The sequence below is a fragment of the Scyliorhinus torazame genome, chromosome 6, assembly GCF_047496885.1.
Source record: "Scyliorhinus torazame isolate Kashiwa2021f chromosome 6, sScyTor2.1, whole genome shotgun sequence".
NCBI classification, from domain to species: Eukaryota; Metazoa; Chordata; class Chondrichthyes; order Carcharhiniformes; family Scyliorhinidae; genus Scyliorhinus; species Scyliorhinus torazame.
In genome coordinates, this window is record NC_092712.1 from 176,618,544 (window position 1) to 176,640,736 (window position 22,193).

Below are 22,193 nucleotides of genomic sequence, written 5' to 3' on the forward strand. Positions count from 1 at the left end.
AGTCCTATCTGAACATTTACCACTCTATCTATATGTGATCTATTTTTTCAGCTTACTTTCAAATTATTTCATGCCCCACTGTTTTTATGGTCATGCAAAAAATGTTTTTTCAAGATTAAATGCCAATAACCTTATGCATCTTGGAATGGATTAAGATCCATCTTTTCTCTGGTATAAAAAAACTTCAGATCTGTAGTTTCTTCTTGTAATCCAGGTGTCTTAAGTCAGGTTTCAGATGTGCAGCCCTTTATGACAACTTTTCTAGCATTACATTGTCCTGCCTATAAAATGTTGGCGAGAAATGAACAGAATACTCCAAATAGGAATGGACCGTGCCCTATATTACGCTCACATTTACTAACTTATGTTCCGATCCATGCACTGTGCAAGATTTCATTTGCTTTGTTTACTACCGCCATACACAATGCAGGTTGTCTCAATGATATGTTCACCAATAGATACAGATTCTTTTTCCATGCTATGTCATGTGGACTAACAATGTTTATTCTTCTTCTATAATCTCATCACTTGGCATTTGTTGCCATTGAATTTAATTTGCCATTTCTTAGATCAACATTCCAATTTACCTGAATCCCCCTTCACTCGATCAGAATGCTATTGTTTACAACCCTGTATCTCATTTGTATCATCAGTAAAGGTTTACACTTGCATTGCACTGACATACAATACGAATAGCAAAGATCCCAGCATGGATCGTTGGGGTATTCAACTAGTCGTTTACATCACTCCAATGCAAGTCCACACATGACCATCTTGTCTCCTTTGATGCAACCAGTTGCTAATCAATTTCAATAACTGGCAACCTATTCTATTCCTTGTTACATTATGGACCAAGTCTTATGTGACACTGTACCAAAATAACAGAATCATAGGGTGGTTACACCACAGAAGGAGGCCATTTAGCCTGTCAAGTTCATAACGTCACAGTATCGATAAGCAATGTCTTTCTGTTCTCCTTATTTGCAAGAAATATGATTAAAAATCTCCAGATGACAGCAGCAAAAACTAAAAATCAGGATATACTGAATTATAGTAAATTCTCTTACTTGTTTCGCATCGTGGTCCGACAAAACCATAAGGACAGGTGCAGAGATTTCGAGCCAAGCAGGTTCCTCCATGTTGACATGCTGGTTCACAATAAGCTGCAATCAAACAGCATTACTCAATATGTGAGTATCTATGCTAAAAAGCAGCAAGAGCATGTGACTTCTCTCCTCTTTCCTCAATGATAGCAAAGACACAATGCAACATAAATTGGCAGTTATGCCCAAACAATTCTCCTTCATATTCATGTTGCTAGGCATGGAATCGAAGGGCTTACTCCAGCCATAATATATCCAGGAATAAATTGAGAGATGGATTTGTGGCCAAAATGGAAAACCCTCTTCCTATTAATGATTACTACATAAATTCGTGGACGGCAAACATCTATCCAGTATCTCAACCAAAGGCCAATATTCAGTTGTAGACTTGGACAACCCACCAAATATCTAACATATATTTTCCAATAGGCGGTGCAAGATAACAAGCATGAATACTGGCTGTTTTTATTTTCCTTAGTCCACTAAAGCAAAATCATTTGCAGTGCTTGAACTTCATGTCGAGCTGAGATCTGTCGACTGCAGACAAGAAATCCAACCATGGATCTGGTGGTCTATGTGGTTTAGTGCTATGCTGGCAATGTGTTTACCCATAAGGCCATCAGAGGAGCTCACAATAGTTTGCTCTTGCATTGTTGGATTGAAGTATTTTATTCTGGCATATTTTAATTGACACTGATCATTTAGGTTCATGCATTATCTATAAACCATTTGTTACATGGAATTGTTCATCAGCTTGGTTAAAAATGTCTCATTACACACATCAGGTGAAATTTAATGAGGGCAAGGAAGGAGGGTGGGTGTGGGACGGTACCCACCATCAAAACAGGCAGCATCCCTGCCAACCGGATTTCTGGGACCCCCGAGGGAATTAAGCCTCTAATTGGCAGTGGGTCCCTCACCACTGGGTCTTACAGCAATGCTAGGTTATTTAATTGCAGAAAATATCCCCAGTAAGGTGGAGTGGCCACCCCGGAGTGCTACAAGCCAATTAGAGGCTTCCAGGTCTCCAGTACTAGCAGCACCATTTGCAGGGATGATGGCTGGCGCTTATTCAATTGAGCTTGCGCCAGGGTTCATTGGGGATCCCTGGAGAATAGACAAATGACAATGGATGGGGTTCACAGGGAGAGGATCATAATCAAGGGCAGGAGGGGGATCGGAAAAAAAGGCAGACAGTGGCTCTTAGCAGATTCTCCCTTCCCCATCTCAATGCCAGGTCCCTTAACCAGACATGGAGCGCCTTTGAACAAGGGACACCACTACCCCAACTAGGCTGCAAGGAAACCATGACAGGGTTTGCTTGTCAGTCTCCTCGCACGGTTAGTCCCCCACCCACCCTGGCTGAATATCGATGGTGGCAGGATGAGGCCCTTAAGTGGACATTGCCTCAATGGTGTTGGAGTGGGAAGGCCGGCTTGCATGCCTTTCTATCCTGAACTTAATCCCGGGGAGGCAGGGAGACGGCAGGGTCCTCACCCTGCATCCTCCCACCCGATCAAATGGTCATCACACCTCATAACTCACCTCCAAGAGGACCTTTGAATTCTGGATAACATTATAATTCAAGCTGTCTCTCTTGATATTTTCTACACATGTTCAAAACATGTGTTCAAATTCCATTCCCGAGTATTTAAGCAGAGCATACTGTGATGTCAGAAGTGAGCGTACAGTCTGTTGGAGTGAGTGGCTGAGGAGGTGATGGACCTGTTGTGAGCTAATACACATGGGAATGAACTACTGTATGGTTTCAACCAAGACCACGAACACGGTCATATTTTGTTCAATGGGACAGGGCTACGGTCCAGGCTCCTCCTCCAGCTGTTCTTAGGGCTTCAACTGCTTCTCCAGACAGACAACAGGCTCCCACGAGTGCGGTCAGGGCTCGGGACTCACTTCCAGCTTGGACCATCGTCCCATTTGGTACCAGGATCGGTGGATGGATCGTTGCCTTGGATGCGTCTCACACAATAACGAGATCCTGTTCATGGTGCAGAAAGCTGGGCACAAGAAACCCAGGACCTGCCTCTGGGACTGCAACAACATGGCTCCTTCCCGCCCTCGGCCGAAGTTTCTCAGAGGATCGTTGATCTGTGGAATTCTCTTCCTCAGAAAACAGCGGAGGCAGAGTCGTTGAATATTTTTGAAGCTGAGTTAGATAGATTCTTGACCGTCAAGAAAATCAAGTGGTATAGGGGTTGGCAGGAAAGTAGAGACAATAATCAGAGCAATAGTAATCTCATCAAATAGTGGAGCAGGCTTTAGGTCTGAATGGCTAATGCCAGTCTTAATATGTATGCTTATACATAAGTCTTTGGCCTGGAGAGCAAACAAATAGATGTGTACCATCCCACTGGAAGACTCACTGTTGATTTGGATCTGGAAAGGTACAATGTTACAGGTTTGCTTGGGATAAACAACCCAGGCAAGACATTGACTCTGCAAGGTTGAGGTTAAGGGCATTTTCCAATTATGTTTCTCAAATATCTGGCCATAACACAAAGTCTAAGGGTGACACCAGGCAGAGTAGCTCAGCCAGTCTGCATGTCCATGTGCAAATGCCTCTCTACATCTTGGTGGCAGTAGCACCGGGATACCGAGGTCAAGTAGATGAACATGGGAGCCTTAAAACAGTTTAACATGGATAATGAAGAGTGTGAGCACTTTGGGGACATGCTGCAGTTGACCTTCATCAACTTGAGACAAAGTTTTTCAGACAAAGATCAAGGAAAAGAGAAAAATCACCCCCCCATGGAAGTTGAGCCAGCCGAAGGGTTACTGGGAAGGAAGAATGATCTGTCATTGGACTTTGGAACAACAGTTACCACAAGCGGGCATTCGATTATCTGGCTGTAAAGATATAACAGAAATATTTCACAAGATTTTTTTGTATGGTTATAACCTTCTGTCTTGTTGCAGTGACAGTTATCATTGTCTTTCCTTTGTTAAATTTACGAAGATGGCATAGCACCAAGAAACATGGATTTTGACCTGCAATTAAATTCTGAATGGACAATAAAATTTGAATTTAATTGAAATGGAATTGAAAACCCTTACCTCCTCTGTATTTTCAGCACTAACAGTAAACCCCTTTTTACCTTCCATAAGGCCTCAAAATATCACAAGAAATAGGTGCAGGAGTAGGCCATTCGGTCCATCGAGCCTGATCTGCCATTTAATAAGATAATGGCTGATCTGATTGTGGCCTGAACTGCACTCGCTTGCCTAACCCCTCACTCTAGCACCAGACTCCCTTTTCAATCAAAAATCTGTCCAACTCAACCTTGAATATATTCAATGACCTAGCTTCCACTGCTCTCTGTGGAAGAAAATTTCAAAGACGAACGACCTGCTGAGAGAAGAAATTCCTTCTTATCTCCATCTTAAATGGAAGATCCCTTATCTTTCAACCACACCCCTTCTAGAGTCCATAATGAGAGGAAACATCTTCCAAGCATATACCCTATCAAACCCCCTCCGAATTCCCTCCAAATCTGATATGTTTCAATAAGACTACCTCTCATCCTTCTAAACTCTAATGGGTATGGGCCCAACCCGCTCAATCTTTCCTCCTAAGATAACCCCTTTATCCCAAGAATCAGCTTAATAAACTTTCGTTGAACTGTTTCCAATGCATATGATATCCTTCCTGAGAGAGGAGATCGGAACTGTACACAATGCTCCAGGCGCAGTCTCAGCAATGGCATGTGCAGTTGTAGCAATACTTCCCTACTTTTATACTCCCTTGAAATAAAGTCCAACATTCCATTTTCAATCCCAATTACTTGCTGAGACTGCATGCTTGACTGCTTCTACAACCTATCATTATCACAAGGCAGGGGGGGTGGGGGGGCAAGCTGTACGTTTACAGTTTGATTCACAGCTCCAAGTGTTCAGAAAGAGATTGGTTATCTTTGATGTGGAGCTATGAATGCAAATGTTTGTGTTTGTACTTGGAGACTTGAATATGTTAAATAGGCTTTTATAAATTGGATCGTTTTTTAAAAATATAGTGAAACCTGCAATAGATTTTATTTCATCTCAGCAAGGCTCCTGAGGTCTTCCCATGGTGGATGTGGGGTGAGTTGGCATGAAGGGTATAAATTCAAAAAGTGGTGGATGGAGACATGGGGTGGGATGAGTTGGCATTGGCATAGGGGCTATAGCCCCCTACTATACTCCCTATACACACACGATGATGTGGCAAAATTTGGCTCCAACTCCATCTACAGGTTTGCTGAAGACACGACCATAGTGGGTCGGATCTTGAACAACGATGAGTCAGAATACAGGAGGGAGATAGAGAACTTAATAGAGTGGTGGAACATCAACAATCTCTCCCTCAATGCCAGCAAAACTAAAGAGCATGTCATTGACTTCAGTAAGCAAAGAACTGTACACATCCCGTTCTGCATCAACAGGGCCGAGGTGGAGATGGTCGATAGCTTCAAATTCCTAGGTGTGTACGCCACCAAAAATCTGTCCTGGTCCACCCATGTCAACACTACTACCAAGAAAGCACAACAGCGCCTATACTTCCTCAGGAAACTAAGCAAATTTGGCATGTCCACATTGACTCTTACAAACTTTTACAAGTGCACCATAGAAAGCATCCTATCTGGTTGCATTACAGCCTGATATGGCAACTGCTCGGCACAAGACCGCAAGAAACTTCAGACAGTCTTGAACACTGCCCAGTCCATCACACAAACCTACCTCCCATCCATTGACTCTATCTACACCTCCCGTTGCCTGGGCAAAGCGGGCAGCATAATCAAAGACCCCTCCCACCCGGCTTACTCACTCTTCCAACTTCTTCTATCGGGTAAAGATACAAAAGTCTGAGAACACACACTAATAGACTTAAAAACAGCTTCTTCCCCGCTATTACCAGACTCCTAAATGATCCGCTTATGGTCTGATCTGATTAAAACTGTACTCCTGTATGCTTCATCTAACCCGATGCCGATGTCTATGTTGTGTATCTTGTGTTCCCGTATTACGTATTTTCTTTTCATGTACAAATTATCTGTTTGAGCTGCACACAGAAAAATACTTTTCACTGTACTTGGTACACGTGACAATAAACAAATCCAATAAAGAGCCCTTTAATTTGGGTTCATTAGGACATAATATTAACAGGTGCAGGAATGGTTCTGCATCTTCAGTTGAATGAAATAATATTTGTTTTTTCACCCATTCTCTAAATCAATTTAAAAACAAAATAAGTCTTTATGGCACAGTAATACTCATAGGCTTCACTATTTAGATTATTGTTGATTATCTTATCCTTGTTTGCATACTGTTCCTTGGCGATATCATCCCCAGCCATGCAGTCATCCACATATGTGCTAATGACACCAACTCTCTACCATCTCCCTTGCATGCTCTACTGCCACTGTGTCTGACATTCAGTCCTGGGTGAGTTTCAATTTGCTCCAGCTAAATATTGGAAAGGTGAAGCCATTATCTTCGGACTCTGCTACAAATGATGTGCTTCTTCTTTCCAGCCAATTTTCTCAGCTGCAAATGCATCTCGGCCATTATATGATATATTGTGATGGCAGAATTACTATACCAGGATTTAATTACATTAGTATCATTTATTTTGTTGCATGTAAATTCAATTAGTCCTGGTTTCCTAATTACCTAATGGCATTTCCAAGTTCGAATTCAAAACAGCAATCAACAAAGGTGTTTAATTGCTGATGCAAGCATAGAGGCATTAGTGTTTTTTAAAATCTGTTTTCTGTCCTCCAAAACCGTGGAAGCAATGGCCTTTATACAAATAATTAGTAATAAGATCCGTGAAAAAACTTATGCAAACCATTCAGAAGCTAAAAACACTTATGAGATTCAAGGCACCAGAATCTATTTCTGAGGAAAAAATAACAAATATGAGCCAACTGAAAAATGGACCTTTTCGGCAAAGGTGCACCAAGAAATTTGGGCTGGATTCTTCTAACGCCGCAAGATTGCCATGGATAGGGACCATGTAAAGGTCGGTTGACCTCGGGCGGGAATTTTCGGTTGGCGGAGAATCCCACCATTTGTCAATTCTTCAAGAAACAATCATTTTCCATGTAGCTGACAATACTTGCAGTTTTCACATTAGAACAATCATTGAAATGCATGCCTTGACTTTTACATTTGTGCAGTTTAAATCTAAACAGCAACTTGAGCTGACCAAAATAGTTGTTAATCGGAATTAAGCTGCACCTTTGTAATTGATATCGATAGCAATGGCAATTGGCAGCGCCTTCTACCGAAATTTGCCCGTTCCCGGGATCTGAGCAGGCTGTGAAAGTGGTGGGGACTGTAAACACAATTTCTGATACATTATTTCTTATAAGCTCCAGGGAGATCATCAATTGGTGATTAGTGAAACCCCTCGAGAAATGTTATTGACAGGTAAACGCAGGTGTAAGGCCGTTTCCCTTGGTTACCATTGAAGATATAGAGCAAGATTGAGAAAATCCATCAGAAATTCAGGCTTCATTAATCATTTTCTCACTTTTGTTTCAAACAATAAACATGACATGTTATGTAAAGTTAGGATAAGAAACGTTTACTTCTGCAAAATTTGCAAGACATTACTTCTATCACGGCATATGCTTCTCTCACATCTGCAGCGTGATGCTCAAATTACCTTCATCACAGGTTGGTCCTCCATATCCAGGTGGGCAATCACAAATATCAGGTTTTAGACATTTTCCACGATTTTTACAGTCAGGGCGACATAGAGCTTTGGTTAAATAAAATCATGACAACATTATATTTGTAATCCATCCACAGAGATATACAGGAAAAGTAAAATAACATATTAATTAGTGCCTCGATGGGTACAATCCAGCAAGACGATGAACATTGTACTTTGAACCCATTTCACTTCCTTTACTACTGTTACTTTACATCAGATGGAATTGTGAAGGAAAAGGTGTGCAATGGTGGTCTGGGAGCCTGGCACTCAAGGCCTTGGATTCAGACTTTTTGACTGAACTGGGGCAACAATGCAAGGTAGCCCAGTTGTCCCCAGGTCACGGAATGCATTTAAATCATAGAATTTGTCCCTGAATTTTATTTGTGTCACAATGATATTTGCAAACAGACTTGCTGCATCGTTCCTTCCCATCAACCCACCATCCTCCACTCTCCAGAGCTTTTTGGCACCTACTGCTCTTTAATTATATAGGATAATCAATGTAGTATTATCCTCAATGAACGATGTAAATGTCTCCGTAACCAAACGTTCTGATGAAGGTGGAATGTATCTTTCTATTTTACACCTTTAGTGTAATTTCTATTATGCTTGGTTCTCTAATTAAAAAAATTATGGGTGTGATTTACCTGCTCCGTCTCGCCTGACTTGGGAGTCGTGAAGAGACCGTTGAATCTCGTGAGGTATCTCGCCCTTACTGGATGTGATCCAGATCGGCATATTTAAATGAGCCTCAGTCTCAATTAAATATGCGTTCGCTGGATTCACTCACCACCCGGGGCCTAGCGGGCGCGCCTGGGAGACCATGCCAGGGTGTCTTTTAGCCTTGGTTTCCACAAACATACCCAAATACACCATCATATAACGAAGAACACTTCTCTGCATCAGAGTTTTAAAAAAATGTATGGGGTGAAATTCCTCTTGCTAATTGTTTTTATGACTAATTCAACACCACTAAACTTATGCTTTGTATCCACATCACTTTTGACAAAAAGGGATTTATTTAATATTGTGAGAGGCAAAAGAAGTGAAAAGCACTCAGAATAACAGATTTGTTACAGAATGAAGATGCCATTCAGCTCATCATGTCTGCATCTGCTCTCCAAATGAACATTATAATAATCATTATTATTTTCACAAATAGGCTTACATTAATACTGCATGAAGTTACTGTGAAAAGCCCCTAGATGCCACACTCCGGTGTCTGTTTGGGTACACAGAGGGAGAATTCAGAATGTCCAAATTACCTAACAGCATGTCTTTCTGGACTTGTAGGAGGAAACCAGAGCACCTGGAGGAAACCCATACAGCCACGAGGATAAGGACTTGGTGTCAGTCCCTTGCTTTTCCCTGTAACGTTGCACATTGTTTCTATTCAAAAAAATCATCTAAAGCCCTCTTGAATGCCTCGACTGGACTTGCCTCCATCACACTTCCAAGCAGTGCACTCCAGACCCGAACCACTCACTGTGTGAAAAAACTTTTTGGTCACATCACATTTGCTTCTTTAGCAAATCACATGAAATCTGTGCCCTCTTGTTCTCAATCCTTTTTTGAGTGGAAAAAGTTTCTCCCCATCTACTCTATCGAGGTCCCTCGTGATTTTGAGCAACACTTTAAAATCTCCTCTTAACTTTCTCCTCTCCAAGGAGAACAGTCCCAACTTCACCCTTTCGGATAAAGATACCTGCCAGTAACCTTTAAGTAAATCCAGTTTGGAAATAAAAACTGATTGTCCCACTTTCTCAATGCAATCCTCCAAACGTGGGATAGGATAAGAGTCCATTCTTGTAACTGTATTAACCTTTCTATAGTCCACACACAACCGTTGGGTACCATCTGGTTTAGGTACCATCACTATGGGTGAGCTCCATTGGCTACAACCCACTTCAATTATGCCATTTTTAAGCATACTCTCAATCTGTTTGTTAAACTGTGCCAATTTTAAAGGGTTAAGTCTGTATGGATGTTGTTTGATTGGAACAGCATTTCCCTCATCTACATCATGTACAGCCAATTTAGTCCTTCCCAATTTATCTCCACACATATGCCCATGTGACATCAATAACTCTTTCAGGTCAGTTCGTTTTTCCTCTGGAAGATAACTCAACAATTTATCCCAATTTTTAAGAACATCCTCGTTTTCCAATTTAATTTGAAGTATGTCAAATTCGAAGTCATCTGGATTTGGTTTGTCACTTTGAGTGAGAATCATTAAAACCGCCTCCTTTTTCTCTCCTTCCCTTTCAAAGTACCTTTTAAGCATATTCACATGACACACTTGGTGAGTCTTCTTTCTATCGGTCATTCTTACCACATAATTCACCTCACTTAATTTCCTTTCAATCTGATAAGGTCCGCAAAACCTAGCTTTTAAAGGTTCACCTACCACTGCTAACAACACTAAAACTTTAACTCCAATGGCAAAACTATGAACTTTGGATTTCTTGTCCATTACCCGTTTCATCACATTTTGTGCAACTTTTAAATGTTGTCTCGCCAATTCAGCTGCTCTATTTAATCGTTCCCTAAAATTTGACACGTAATCCAATAATGTAATTTCCGATTTCTCACTCACCCATTTTTCCTTAATCAATTGAAGTGGTCCTCTTACCTCATGACCAAAAATTAGTTCAAAAGGACTAAATTTTGTTGACTCATTAGGTGCATCCCTAATTGCAAACAGTACGAATGGAATTCCTTTATCCCAATCCTCTGGATAATCTTGACAATAAGCCATCAACATTGTCCTTAATGTCTGATGCCACCTTTTTAACGCTCCCTGCGATTCTTGATAGTACGCAGGTGATATAAATTGTTTTATTCCCAAGCTATCCATAACTTCTTTGAATAACCGGAGTTAAAATTTGATCCTTGATCCGATTGTATTTCTGTGGGTAGTCCATATCTAGTAACGAATTTAACTCCTCCACAATCTTTTAAGCTGTAATATTACGTACTGCAATGGCCTCTGGAAACCTAGTAGACACATCCATATAGCCAAAAGATATTGATTCCCACTTTTCGTTTCAGAAAGCGATCCTACAGAATCATCAATTAGGACCCGTGTAAATGGTTCCTCAAATGCTGGAATGGGTATTAAGGGTGCTGGTTTTATCACTGCTTGAGGTTTCCCTATCACTTGACATGTGTGACATGATTGACAAAATTTAACTACATCTTTATGTAGTCCAGGCCAACAAAAATATTTCTGGATTTTAGCTTGAGTTTTCCTTATTCTCAAATGACCTCCCACTGGTACCTCATGTGCAACTCGCAACACCTCCTTTCTATACCCTACTGGCAATACTACTTGATGAACTTCTGCCCACTTTTCATCCGCCTGCATATGTAAAGGTCTCCATTTTCTCATCAAGACATCACTTTTACAGTAATAACACTCTGGTATACACTCAGATTCCTCTTCTGTGTATGCTTTCTGATACATCCATTTTATTTCTATATCTTTCTGTAGTAATTCTGCCAATTTTCCTGAACTAAAAATATCCGCCCCATCCTCCACCTGTTCTTGTTCTTTTTCAACCATCTGCTCAAAAATTGTTTCTGATAATTGCACTTCCACTTCATCTTCACTCTTTGATTTCGCCTCTTGTTTTACCCTGTGACTTTGCGACCTTGCCACTACTCAATCCGGAAAAGTCCCAGGATATTCAAATCCCAGGATATTCGTCCTTCAACACTTCAGTTGACTGATTTTTCACTGGCTTATCAATCACACTAGGCATCACTCCCACCTGCGATTCAGCTATATCATTACCCAAGATAAACTGTATTCCTGGCCAAGGTAGTTTCTCTATTACTCCTACTACCACTTCACCACTCTTCACTGGACTTTCCAACCTTACCTTATATAATGGAGCACTATTCCTCTCACCCTGAATTCCACATATTACCACCTTTTCTGGCAACATTCTTCCCAAACTACATAATTCCTCATCTCTTACCATTAAAGATTGACTAGCTCCTGTATCTCTTAAAATTGTGGCTTCTTTACCTGCTCCTCCTGATACACATGAGTAAACATTACCCTCACAAGTAAATTCTTTAAAGAGATCTGGCACCTTCTTATCAATCGCCTCTTGATCAGGCTGTACAATCTTTTGCACCTCCTTCGTTTCACTTGGGCTTTCCTTTGCCACTTTAACAAACCCCACTGTCTTATCCTGTATTACCACATCAGCCCTCCCAGTGCTTTTCTTCAACCACCAACACTGTGACTTTACATGCCTAGTTTATTACATTGAAAACATTTGAAACATTTCATTTCTTTTCCATCCTCCTGTATTTCTTTTTTAATCTGAGGTACACTCCCCTTATTATCTCCCATCAGTTCACCTTTACCTTTACCACTTGAGTATTTCTCATGTCCCCAGTTTCTATCCCTCACAGGCTGAAACTGATGTCGGAAACCAAACTTTGATTTATGAACATAATTATCTGCCATTTCTGCTGCTATTCTCGCAGTTTTAACCCTCAGCTCTTCCACATGAGTTCTCACTACATCAGGAATTGAACTTTTAAACTCCTCCAAAAGTATAATTTCTCTGAGAGCTTCATACGTTTGGTCTATTTTCAAAGCCCTTATCCATCTATCAAAATTACTCTGTTTGAGCCTTTCAAACTCCATGTATGTTTGACCAAATTATTTCATTAAATGTCTAAACCTTTGTCTGTAGGCTTCAGGCACCAGTTCATATGCATCTAAGATGGATTTTTTCACCACCTTATACGTCTCAGATACCTCCTCCAGTAGTGATGCAAACACTTCACTAGCCCTACCTACCAGCTTCGTTTCAATCAGTAATACCCACATGTCCTGTGGCCATTTCATTTGTTTAGCCACCTTTTCAAATTAAATGAAAAAGGCTTCTACCTCCTTCTCGTCAAACCTTGGCAATGCTTGCACATATTTAAATAGATTCCCACCAAGCCATTGACTATGACGCTCTATCTCACTATCCTCATCACTATCAACCAACCGTACGTTTCTCTTTACGTCTGCCAATTTTAACTGACTGTCATGTTTCATGGCCATTTTCTGAAGTTCAAACTCTCTCTCTTCATCTATTTCCCTGATCTGTATCTCCCTTTCTCTTTGTTCTGCTAGGGCTATTCTTTCTGTTTTCCTTTCTCTTTTTCATCTCTCTCTCTTTTGTATTCAAGCTGCTTTAATTCTTTCTCATATTCCATTTGTTTAATTTGTAACTGAGTTTTTGTCGTTTCTAATGAGTCAAACTGTATCTCAGGCAACTATAAATGCTTCACCACCGCCATAATTGCCTCATCTTTTCGCACTTTGTCAGGTAATGTTAACTGCAATGTTTTTGCCAAATCTAACAGTCTGCTTTTAGTCTCTGTCCGTAAGATACTGCATGTGACCATTTCCACCCCCAAAAACTTCAGAGCCTCTGAAAGAGCCATTGTCCACAACACACTCCCCACTTAAACTAGAATACCACACCCGATAAGCAACCACAAAATGCTCACCCCTCACTTTAAGTTCACTAAGCCAATCCAATAGACTGACGTTTATCCCCCTCGAGCCCCCAATTTGTAATGCGTCAGGGTTTAGAGAACCCCAAAGTGTACCATGGAGTTCATCTGATGCACAACTTTTAATTGATTGTGGTATGGGGAGCACATGGCCCACTCTACAGGTGTGGTACAGCAGAAATGGAAAAGTATTTTTTTAAAGCAAAACAAATGTTTATTCTATGAACTCAAGTTAACCTTTTTAAAGCATACAGTGAACATCTTAGCAACCATTAATTCAAATACAACCCCCAAAGAATACAACAAAAAATAATCCTTTAAGCTTTCCTTTTAACATCCATACGACTTAAAAACAAAACCTTTATCAGAAGCACATCAGGTTAAAGTCACTACTGAAAACATTTATAATTCTGAATTCACCAAATGATCAAGAGATAGTCTTTTGATGGCAGAAAGAACAGCAGTACACCTGCTTGGTCTGGTTTCAGCTCCAACACTGAAAACAAAACTAAACCACACTCTGCAGCCTGCTCAAAAACGAAAGTAAAAAGCTGACAGACAGCCCAGCTCCACCCACTCTCTGACATCACTGCAGTAGTAAACACACATTTCTTAAAGGTACTCTCACTACAGATATTTATATATACACCCATTTATAAACACTCATTTCTTCAAGGTACTCTCACATGACAGTATCATCCGCCAACTTTGAAATTGTCGCCTGCATACCAAGGTCTAGATAATCAGTATATATATCAGGAAAATCAAGGGTCCTAATATGGACCCCTGGGGATCTCTGCAACAAACTTTCCTCCAGCCAATTAAATAAACATTAACAATTACTCACTTTTTCCTATTATTCAGTCAATTCTGTATGCACGACCCTAGTGTCCCTTTTATTTCATGAGCTGTAGCATTGCTCACTAGTCTGCAGTGTGGCACTGTATTGGAAGCCTTTTGGCAGTCCATGCACACCACATCAACAGCATTATCCTCAGAAACCCTCTCTGTTACCTCCTCAAACATCTCCAGCAAATTAGTTAAACACAGTTTTCCTTTAAGAAATCTGTGCTGGCTCTTCTTAATCAGCCCACATTTTCCCATGTGATTACTAATTTTATCCCAAATAATTGTTACCGGATGCTGCCCCACCACTGATTTTAAATTGACGGTCTGCAATTGTTGTGCTTATCCTTAAAATTATTATCGAAGTATGTAATGGCACTTCCCTTGAGTCAAGGGAAGACTGAACGATTATGGTCAGTGCCAATGCAATTTCTTTGCTCACTTCCTTCAATACTCTTGGATGCATTTCATCCGGTCCCGCAGCTTTGAACAACTTTCAGTGCTGACAGTCTACTCATCACTTCCTCTTTGTCAATTCTGAACTCTTAATCATAGATCACAGAATTTACAGTGCAGAAAAAGGTCATTCGGCCCATCGAGCCTGCAGTGGCCCTTGGAAAGAGCACCCTACTTAAGCCCACACCTCCACCCTATCCCCGTAACCCAGTAACCCCACCTAACCTTTTTGGACAAAAATGGGTAATTTAGTATGGGCAATCCACCTAACCTGCACATCTTTGGACTGTGGAAGGAAATCGGAGCACCCAGATGAAACCCACACAGACACGGGGAGAATGTGCAGACTCCGCACAGACAGTGACCCAAGCTGGGAATCGAACCTGGGACCCTGAGCTGTGAAGTAACAGTGCTAACCACTGTGTTACCATGACAGAGTTTGCTCCACTGTCATCACGGCCTGGATACCATCTGGAGAGCTTCATTGGTAAAGACTGAATCAAAATATTCATTTAATATCTCAGCCATGTTCCCTGCCTCCCTGTGTAAAATCCCTTTTGGGTCCCTAAATGCTCTTACTCCTCCTTTTATACCCTTTTATTATTTTTGCCCATAGGTTTTGAGATTCCCTTTTATGTTGGTTGATAATTTTTTCTCATAATTCCACTTCGCTTCTTTTATTTGTTTTTTCACCTCCCCTCTGAACCTTCTTGCATTCAGCCTGGCTCTCAATTGTTTCCCCCCACAAGTCCCGAAAGACATGGGGCGGGATTCTCTCAGCCTGGAGCTGTACTGGAGAATCCCCGTGACCGGGCCACGCCGCCCCAACGACGGCACGTGATTCTCCGCAGAGCGAAGAATTGGTGCCATTGGCGCCGGCGTGTTTGGCGCAGCACCAGTCGTGAGCCGCTCGACGCAGCCGGTCCGCCGATTCTTGGCCCGGGATGGGCCGAGCGGCCGGAGTTAAAACGCTGAATCCCGCTGGCGCCGGCCACACCTGCTCGCAGCCGGTGGGAACTCTGCGTGCAAGGGTCGAGTGGCGGCCTGTGGGGGGAGGGGATCCGACCCCGGGGAGGGTGGGCTCCTGGTCCGCGATTGGGGCCCACCGATCGGCAGGCCGGCCTCTCTGTCCTTCAGCCTCTTTTCCTACGCGCCGACCCCAGTAGCCCTGCGCCATGTTGCGTCCACTGCGCATGCGCGGTACCCGCGGCGCCCAGTTTGCGCCGGGATCGGCAGCTGGAGCGGCGTGAACCGCTCCAGTGTCATGCTGGCCCCCTATAGGGGCCAGAATTACTCCTGGCAGTGGCCCGTTCACGCCATCATTAATTACGACGGCGTGGATGGGAGAATCCCGCCCATGCTATTAGGTGAATTGGAGATTTTGAATTCTCCCTCATTGTACCCTAACAGTGCCGATGTGTGGCGACTTGGGGTTTTCACAGTAACTTCATTGCAGTGTTAATGTAAGCCTACTTGTGACAATAATAAAGATTATTGTTTTCTATCTGACACGTATCATAAGTACATTTGTTCTTCTTTATCTTAATTTCTTTCTCCTTTTTCATCCATATATTAGTTCTATACTTACCAGTTTGGCAGCTGTATCCAGTATAACCAGGCTTACAGCGACAAGTATTTGGCGCGGAACATTCCATATTCCTTCCACATGGATATCTGCACATTGCTATAAAAGTATAAAAATACTTAGATTAATGACATTCAGTGTTGAATTATATGATTACCTTAGTTAAAAATGGCTGTTGTTACCCTTGCTGGCTCCTGCCCAGCATTTATCCATGACGGACAATTCTATTAATGGAGGCTGGCTGAAGAAATCGTTATGTAGAGGGCCAGACATAATTTTTAAAATTTGAGTTCAACATTGTTTCAAAATTGATTGCTGGCTATGAAAAGTAAGTTTGAACAGTTTCATCTGTATTAAGTCAGCAAAAAACTCCCACTTCTACTGCCCATTAATTGGCACCAAATGTACAATCACATTCAAATAGGATGGTTGAGGAGGGAAATGGTAAACTGTCATAATTGACTACAAATGGTTACTTTTTTTAGTTTTGGGTTTGAACAAACTTTTGGGGTAAAATGGAATCTAATCCATCTAATTCCACTGTAGTTAACTTAGCTGTAAATACATAAATGCATAGATGGATAGATCATAGGGTATTTTTAATTCATACGACAAGATTTTCTGCTCTCCCCATGGTGTGTTTCTCGGCAATAGGAGGCGGCCTGCTGTTAGTCAAGGGCGGGATCTTCTCGTCCCGCCACTGTCAATGGTATTTCCCACTAAATCCGACCCCCGTTGCCAGGAAACCCATGGCACGGTGGGGCGGCACGGGGCACAGTGGTTAGTACAGATGCTTCACAGCTCCAAGGTCTCGGGTTCAATTCCGACCTCGGGTGACTGTGTGGTGTTTGCACTTTCTCCCCATGTCTGCGTGGGTCTCCTCTGGGTGCTCTGGTTTCTTCCCAGTCCAAAGGTGTGCAGGTTAGGTGGATTGGCCATGCTAAATTGCCCCTCAGTGTCCAAAAGGTTAGGTTGTGTTACGGAGATAGGGTGGAGGCGTGGGCTGAGTTGGATGCTCTTTCCAAGAGCTGGTGCAGACCCGATGGGCCGAATGGCCTCCTTCTGCCTGTAAATTCTATGCTTCTAAAAGTACAGACTGATATTCAATAGATTTTTAAAAAGCACCCATGAACAGGAAAGGATCACCTACACCCTTTCTTGGCTGAAGAGAAAGGGTTAATTTTGTTTCATTGCTGGGAGAGGAGGGAGGATGATAATAGCAACCTAGATAATATTTCTGAAAAATTCAGGACAAATCTTCAGGTCAAATCTTCAGATTCACTGATATTAATTTCAAAGATGAGAAGGAGCTAGGTGAGACTGTTGACAATTACTTAACAAGATCGAAAATTGCAGCGAGAAAACATAAATTAAAATAGAACAGATGAAAGACTGATTGGTCAGCTCATTTAGGTCTTGGCATTCCCTGAAATCCAAAAAAATATAATTGGAACAGTCACGCTTAAAATATTTCAAGCTGCAGCGACTGCTAGAGCACATGAAGCAACAAGTAGACAGATGAAATTGCTGACTACCCAAGCAGCTTGCCTTCAGTGAAGCCATGAGGAAGGCCACAAGATTGATGCAGTGAAACGGCAATAAAAAAGATGTGGATGACCACAAGCTCATAGATAGAAGACAATGTTTGGCATATCGATCCAAGTTCGGAGCTTGTGAAAAATCAAATCACTGGGAAAAATTGAGAAGAACAAAGAAAGGGGATGGTAAATGAATTATCTGAGACAGAGCAACACGGTGAATGAGATGGAAAACAAATCAAAACACCCATATTCTGGAAAATGACATGAGTTTGTGAACACCATGGTCATAGGAGCCATACAAAAATACATGAGATGGATGGAGGTCACAATTTCCTGAGAAAGGAAATTCAGATCAGGAAGAGGGTGAAGAATAAGTCTGCCATCATAAATCTGAAGCTCGATATTGAAAGCAAATGACTAATCAAAGAAAGATGTTCTGAAACCAAGGAAGATTATGTGAATGGTATACAGGGAACTGCACTTCAAGAGCTAGGAGAAACCCAAAACGGGGCTTCACAAAGGAAACAATGTTAACTGTATGTTCCATTTCATTGAAAAAATGGTTCTGCTATCCTGGGATTGAGCAGTTGTGAAGAGCTGTGCTTATTTCAGTAAACCACGAGGTGAAAGAGGTGACACTGCGGATTTTTCTTTATTTGTTCATGGGATGTGGGGGTTGCTGGCTCGGCCAGTGTTTATTGCCCATTCCTAAAAGGTTGAACACAGTAAGAAGTCTTACAACACCGGGTTAAAGTCCAACAGGTTTGTTTCGATGTCACTAGCTTTCGGAGCGCTGCTCCTTCCTCAGGTGAATGAAGAGGTATGTTCCAGAAACATACATATAGAACAGTGACCACGACACCACACAACCCTGCCATGGCAATCTCTGCAAGACGTGCCAGATCATCGAATGGATACCGCCATTATACGCGAGAACACCACCCACCAGCTACGCGGTACATACTCGTGCGACTCGGTCAACTTTGTCTACCTCATACGCTGCAGGAAAGGATGTCCCGAAGCGTGGTACATTGGCGAGACCACGCAGATGCTGAGACAACGAATGAACGGACATCGCGCGACAATCACCAGGCAGGAATGTTCCCTTCCAGTCGGGGAACACTTCAGCAGTCAAGGGCATTCAGCCTCTGATCTCCGGGTAAGCGTTCTCCAAGGCGGCCTTCAGGACGCGCGACAACGCAGAATCGCCGAGCAGAAACTTATAGCCACGTTCCGCACACGAGTGCGGCCTCAACCGGGACCTGGGATTCATGTCGCATTACATTCATCCCGCACTATCTGGCCTGCGAAATCCTACCAACTGTCCTTGCTTGACACAATTCACACCTCTATTGAAAATGTTCTCCGATCAGAAGCGAGGAAGATCTGTACAAATGTACCCAGAATGTATTGATGAGATGGTCAGATGTTTTGAAGATTTGTAGTATCACATCACTTTTTTGTTCATTTATGGGATGTGGTCATTGCTGGCTGGGCCAGCATTCATTGACCACCCCTAGTTGCCCTTCAGAAGGTGATGGTGAGTGTCGTGTTGTTCACCCTGGGGTAACACGGACTGCAACACGATGCGGTTAAATGATCAAGCACACACCAAATGTAGGCGTTGGTTCAATAAGATTTATTGAACTTCAGTAACGAAGCACACAGCTGTGGGTTGACTCTCTACTACTCTAAGTAAACTAACATTTACTATCTAGACCAGGCTAGCTCTGATCCACGTGTAGAAGGTGTTGAATGATTTGTACACCCTGACTGTCACTACAGTTGTCGCCAGTGGAAAGAGGCAGAGTGCTGATGCCTCGTGTGTTCTGTCTGGTGATTGGTTGTGTTCTGTTCTGTATGTTGATTGGCTCACCTGGGTATCTGTCACTGCCTGCTTTTACCTCATGATATGCATGGGTGCATATTATGACATTCCCCCTTTTTAAAAAAAAATTGTTGGCTGCTTAGAGCATGTACGACATATTTACAAAAGTAACTATACACAGCAATTGGTGAGTGAATGGATATGTACATGTAAGGTGTCTAACGTGCAGAAACATAACAGTATATCTACACAAAATAACTATTTATAAGTCCAGTCATTGGGGCTGTCGTTAGATTCTTGTGGACCGCCTGAGAGGTGGAGGCGGGGATGATGGTGTCTTGACAGGTTGGCATGCAGCCAGATTGGTGGCCTCGTGGAACGAGGTGTCCGGATAAGGCAGAACAACGTCTGGGAACGTGAGATCCGGTGGTGGGCAGGCAAGTTTGTGTAGTGCCCTTCTGTTGCGCCGGACAATAGATCCATCGCCATGGGCAGCACGGTAGCATTGTGGATAGCACAATTGCTTCACAGCTCCAGGGTCCCAGGTTCGATTCCGGCTTGGGTCTCTGTCTGTGCGGAGTCTGTACATCCTCCCAGTGTGTGCTTGGGTTTCCTCCGGGTGCTCCGGTTTCCTCCCACAGTCCAAAGATGTGCAGGTTAGGTGGATTGGCCATGATAAATTGCCCTTAATGTCCAAAATTGCCCTTAGTGTTGGGTGGGGTTACTGGGTTGTGGGGATAGGGTGGAGACCTTGGGTAGGGTGCTCTTTCCAAGAGCCGGTGCAGACTCAATGGGCCGAATGGCCTCCTTCTGCACTGTAAATTCTATGATAATCTATGAACCACAAACGACCTGGGAGCAGCTTGTCGAACAACAACAGCTGGAGCTGATCAGCCTCCAACAGGCAACTTGATGCGAACAGCGTCCTTCGGAGAGAGCACGGGCAGATCAGCAGCATGAGCATCATATGTCAGCTTCTGCTGGGCTCTGATCTGCTGCATCTTTTGCAGCACTGGAAGGTGATCCAGGTCAGGTACATGAATGGCCGGAACAGTCATCCTCTGGATCCTTGATGGGATCAGGTTCCAAATCCAGCAGCCCTTGCTGCACACTTCGAATGCATCTGCATTGGAACTGGGATCGCTGGCCCCCGATCGTAGGTGCAGACCTGCACAAAGCCGCATAATGGCCAAGCATCTTGCAGTCGAGACATCGCCTGCTTCTTGCAGGGCATTGCTTTAAATGGGCAGTGCCGCAGTTTAGGCATGTCATCACGTCGACGTCATGGCGCTCGGTGCGTCGTCGCACATGCACAGTGCGGTCAGCCGCCACTCGTACCTGCGCAGTATAGTTTCCGGCCGCTTCGTTCTCCCGACCGTGGTGCGCGCATGCGTGGGACCCCTGGAAAAGCACGCTAAATGGCCCCCTTCATCGATGCTCAGGCGCCACATTTGGGTGATAGTCTGTACACACTCAGCCTCGTGGGAGGCAAATTGGTCCTGCTCTGCCGACTTAAGGCGGGAATAGCGACTTTTCGCCTGTTCGTGGACTTTGCAAGTCTCGATGGCCACTGGCAGGGTCATATTTTTTATTTTTAGGAGCTGCTCCCGCAGGGCATCGGAGTGGACACCAAACACGATCTGATCAGTGTCACCGTAGTTGCAGGATTGTGCTAGAATACAAAGATGAGTGAGAAAAGACTGGAAAGGCTCATCCTTACCTAGAAGGCGCTGCTGGAAGACATAACTCTCGAAGCTTTCGTTCATCTCAATCTCACAGTGACTTTCGAATTTGGCCAGGACGGTCTGGAACTTGGTCTTGCCCTCACCGTCGGCAAAAGTGAGCGAATTGAAGATTTGGATGGCCTGATCTCCCGCAGTTGACAGTAGCAGCGTGATTTTTCGGGCATAGGACGCACTTTCGAGGCCCAGGGCCTCAAGGTATAGACTGAATTTCTGCTTGAAGACCCGCCAATTGGCACTAAGGTTCCCGGAGATCCGGAGCTGTGGAGGTGCCTGGATCTTTTCCATACTGCCGGAAGGCAGTTGCTGGTCGTCTGTGAATTTTCCAAGGTAAATTACTTAGAAGCAGTAGCCACTGCTGGTATCATGTCGTGTTATTCACCCTGGGGTAACACGGACTGCAACACAATGCAGTTAAATGATCAAGCACACACTAAACGTAGGCGTTGGTTCAATAAGATTTATTGAACTTCAGTAACGAAGCACACAGCTGCCTGTGGGTTGACTCTCTACTACTCTAAGTAAACTAACATTCACTATCTAGGCCAGGCTAGTTCTGATCAACGTGTAGAAGATGTTGAATGATTTGTACACCCTGACTGTCACTACAGTTGTCACCAGTGGAAAGAGGCAGAGTGTTTTATAGTTGGAAGACCCCTCTGGTGTTCTGCCGGATGATTGGTCGTGTTCTGTTCTGTATGTTGATTGGCTCACCTGGGTATCTGTCACTGCCTGCTTTTACCTCATGATATGCATGGGTGCATATTATGACATTCCCCCTTTTTAAAAAAAAATTGTTGGCTGCTTAGAGCATGTACGACATATTTACAAAAGTAACTATA

The 22,193-nt window shown here is 43.1% G+C and overlaps 1 protein-coding gene across 6 annotated transcripts in view; it reads right to left on the reverse strand.

The window, feature by feature from the left end:
• vwde (von Willebrand factor D and EGF domains) overlaps positions 1-22,193 on the reverse strand; it is a 456,813-nt gene that overhangs the window by 55,174 nt on the left and 379,446 nt on the right. For all 6 annotated transcript variants that reach the window (XM_072509130.1, XM_072509129.1, XM_072509127.1 and 3 more), the window contains 3 exons: positions 16,244-16,339; positions 7,771-7,866; positions 1,068-1,163 (listed from right to left, as the gene is read on the reverse strand). In XM_072509130.1, the coding sequence (XP_072365231.1) occupies positions 1,068-1,163; positions 7,771-7,866; positions 16,244-16,339 (288 nt within the window). The remainder of the gene's footprint in view (positions 1-1,067; positions 1,164-7,770; positions 7,867-16,243; positions 16,340-22,193) is intronic.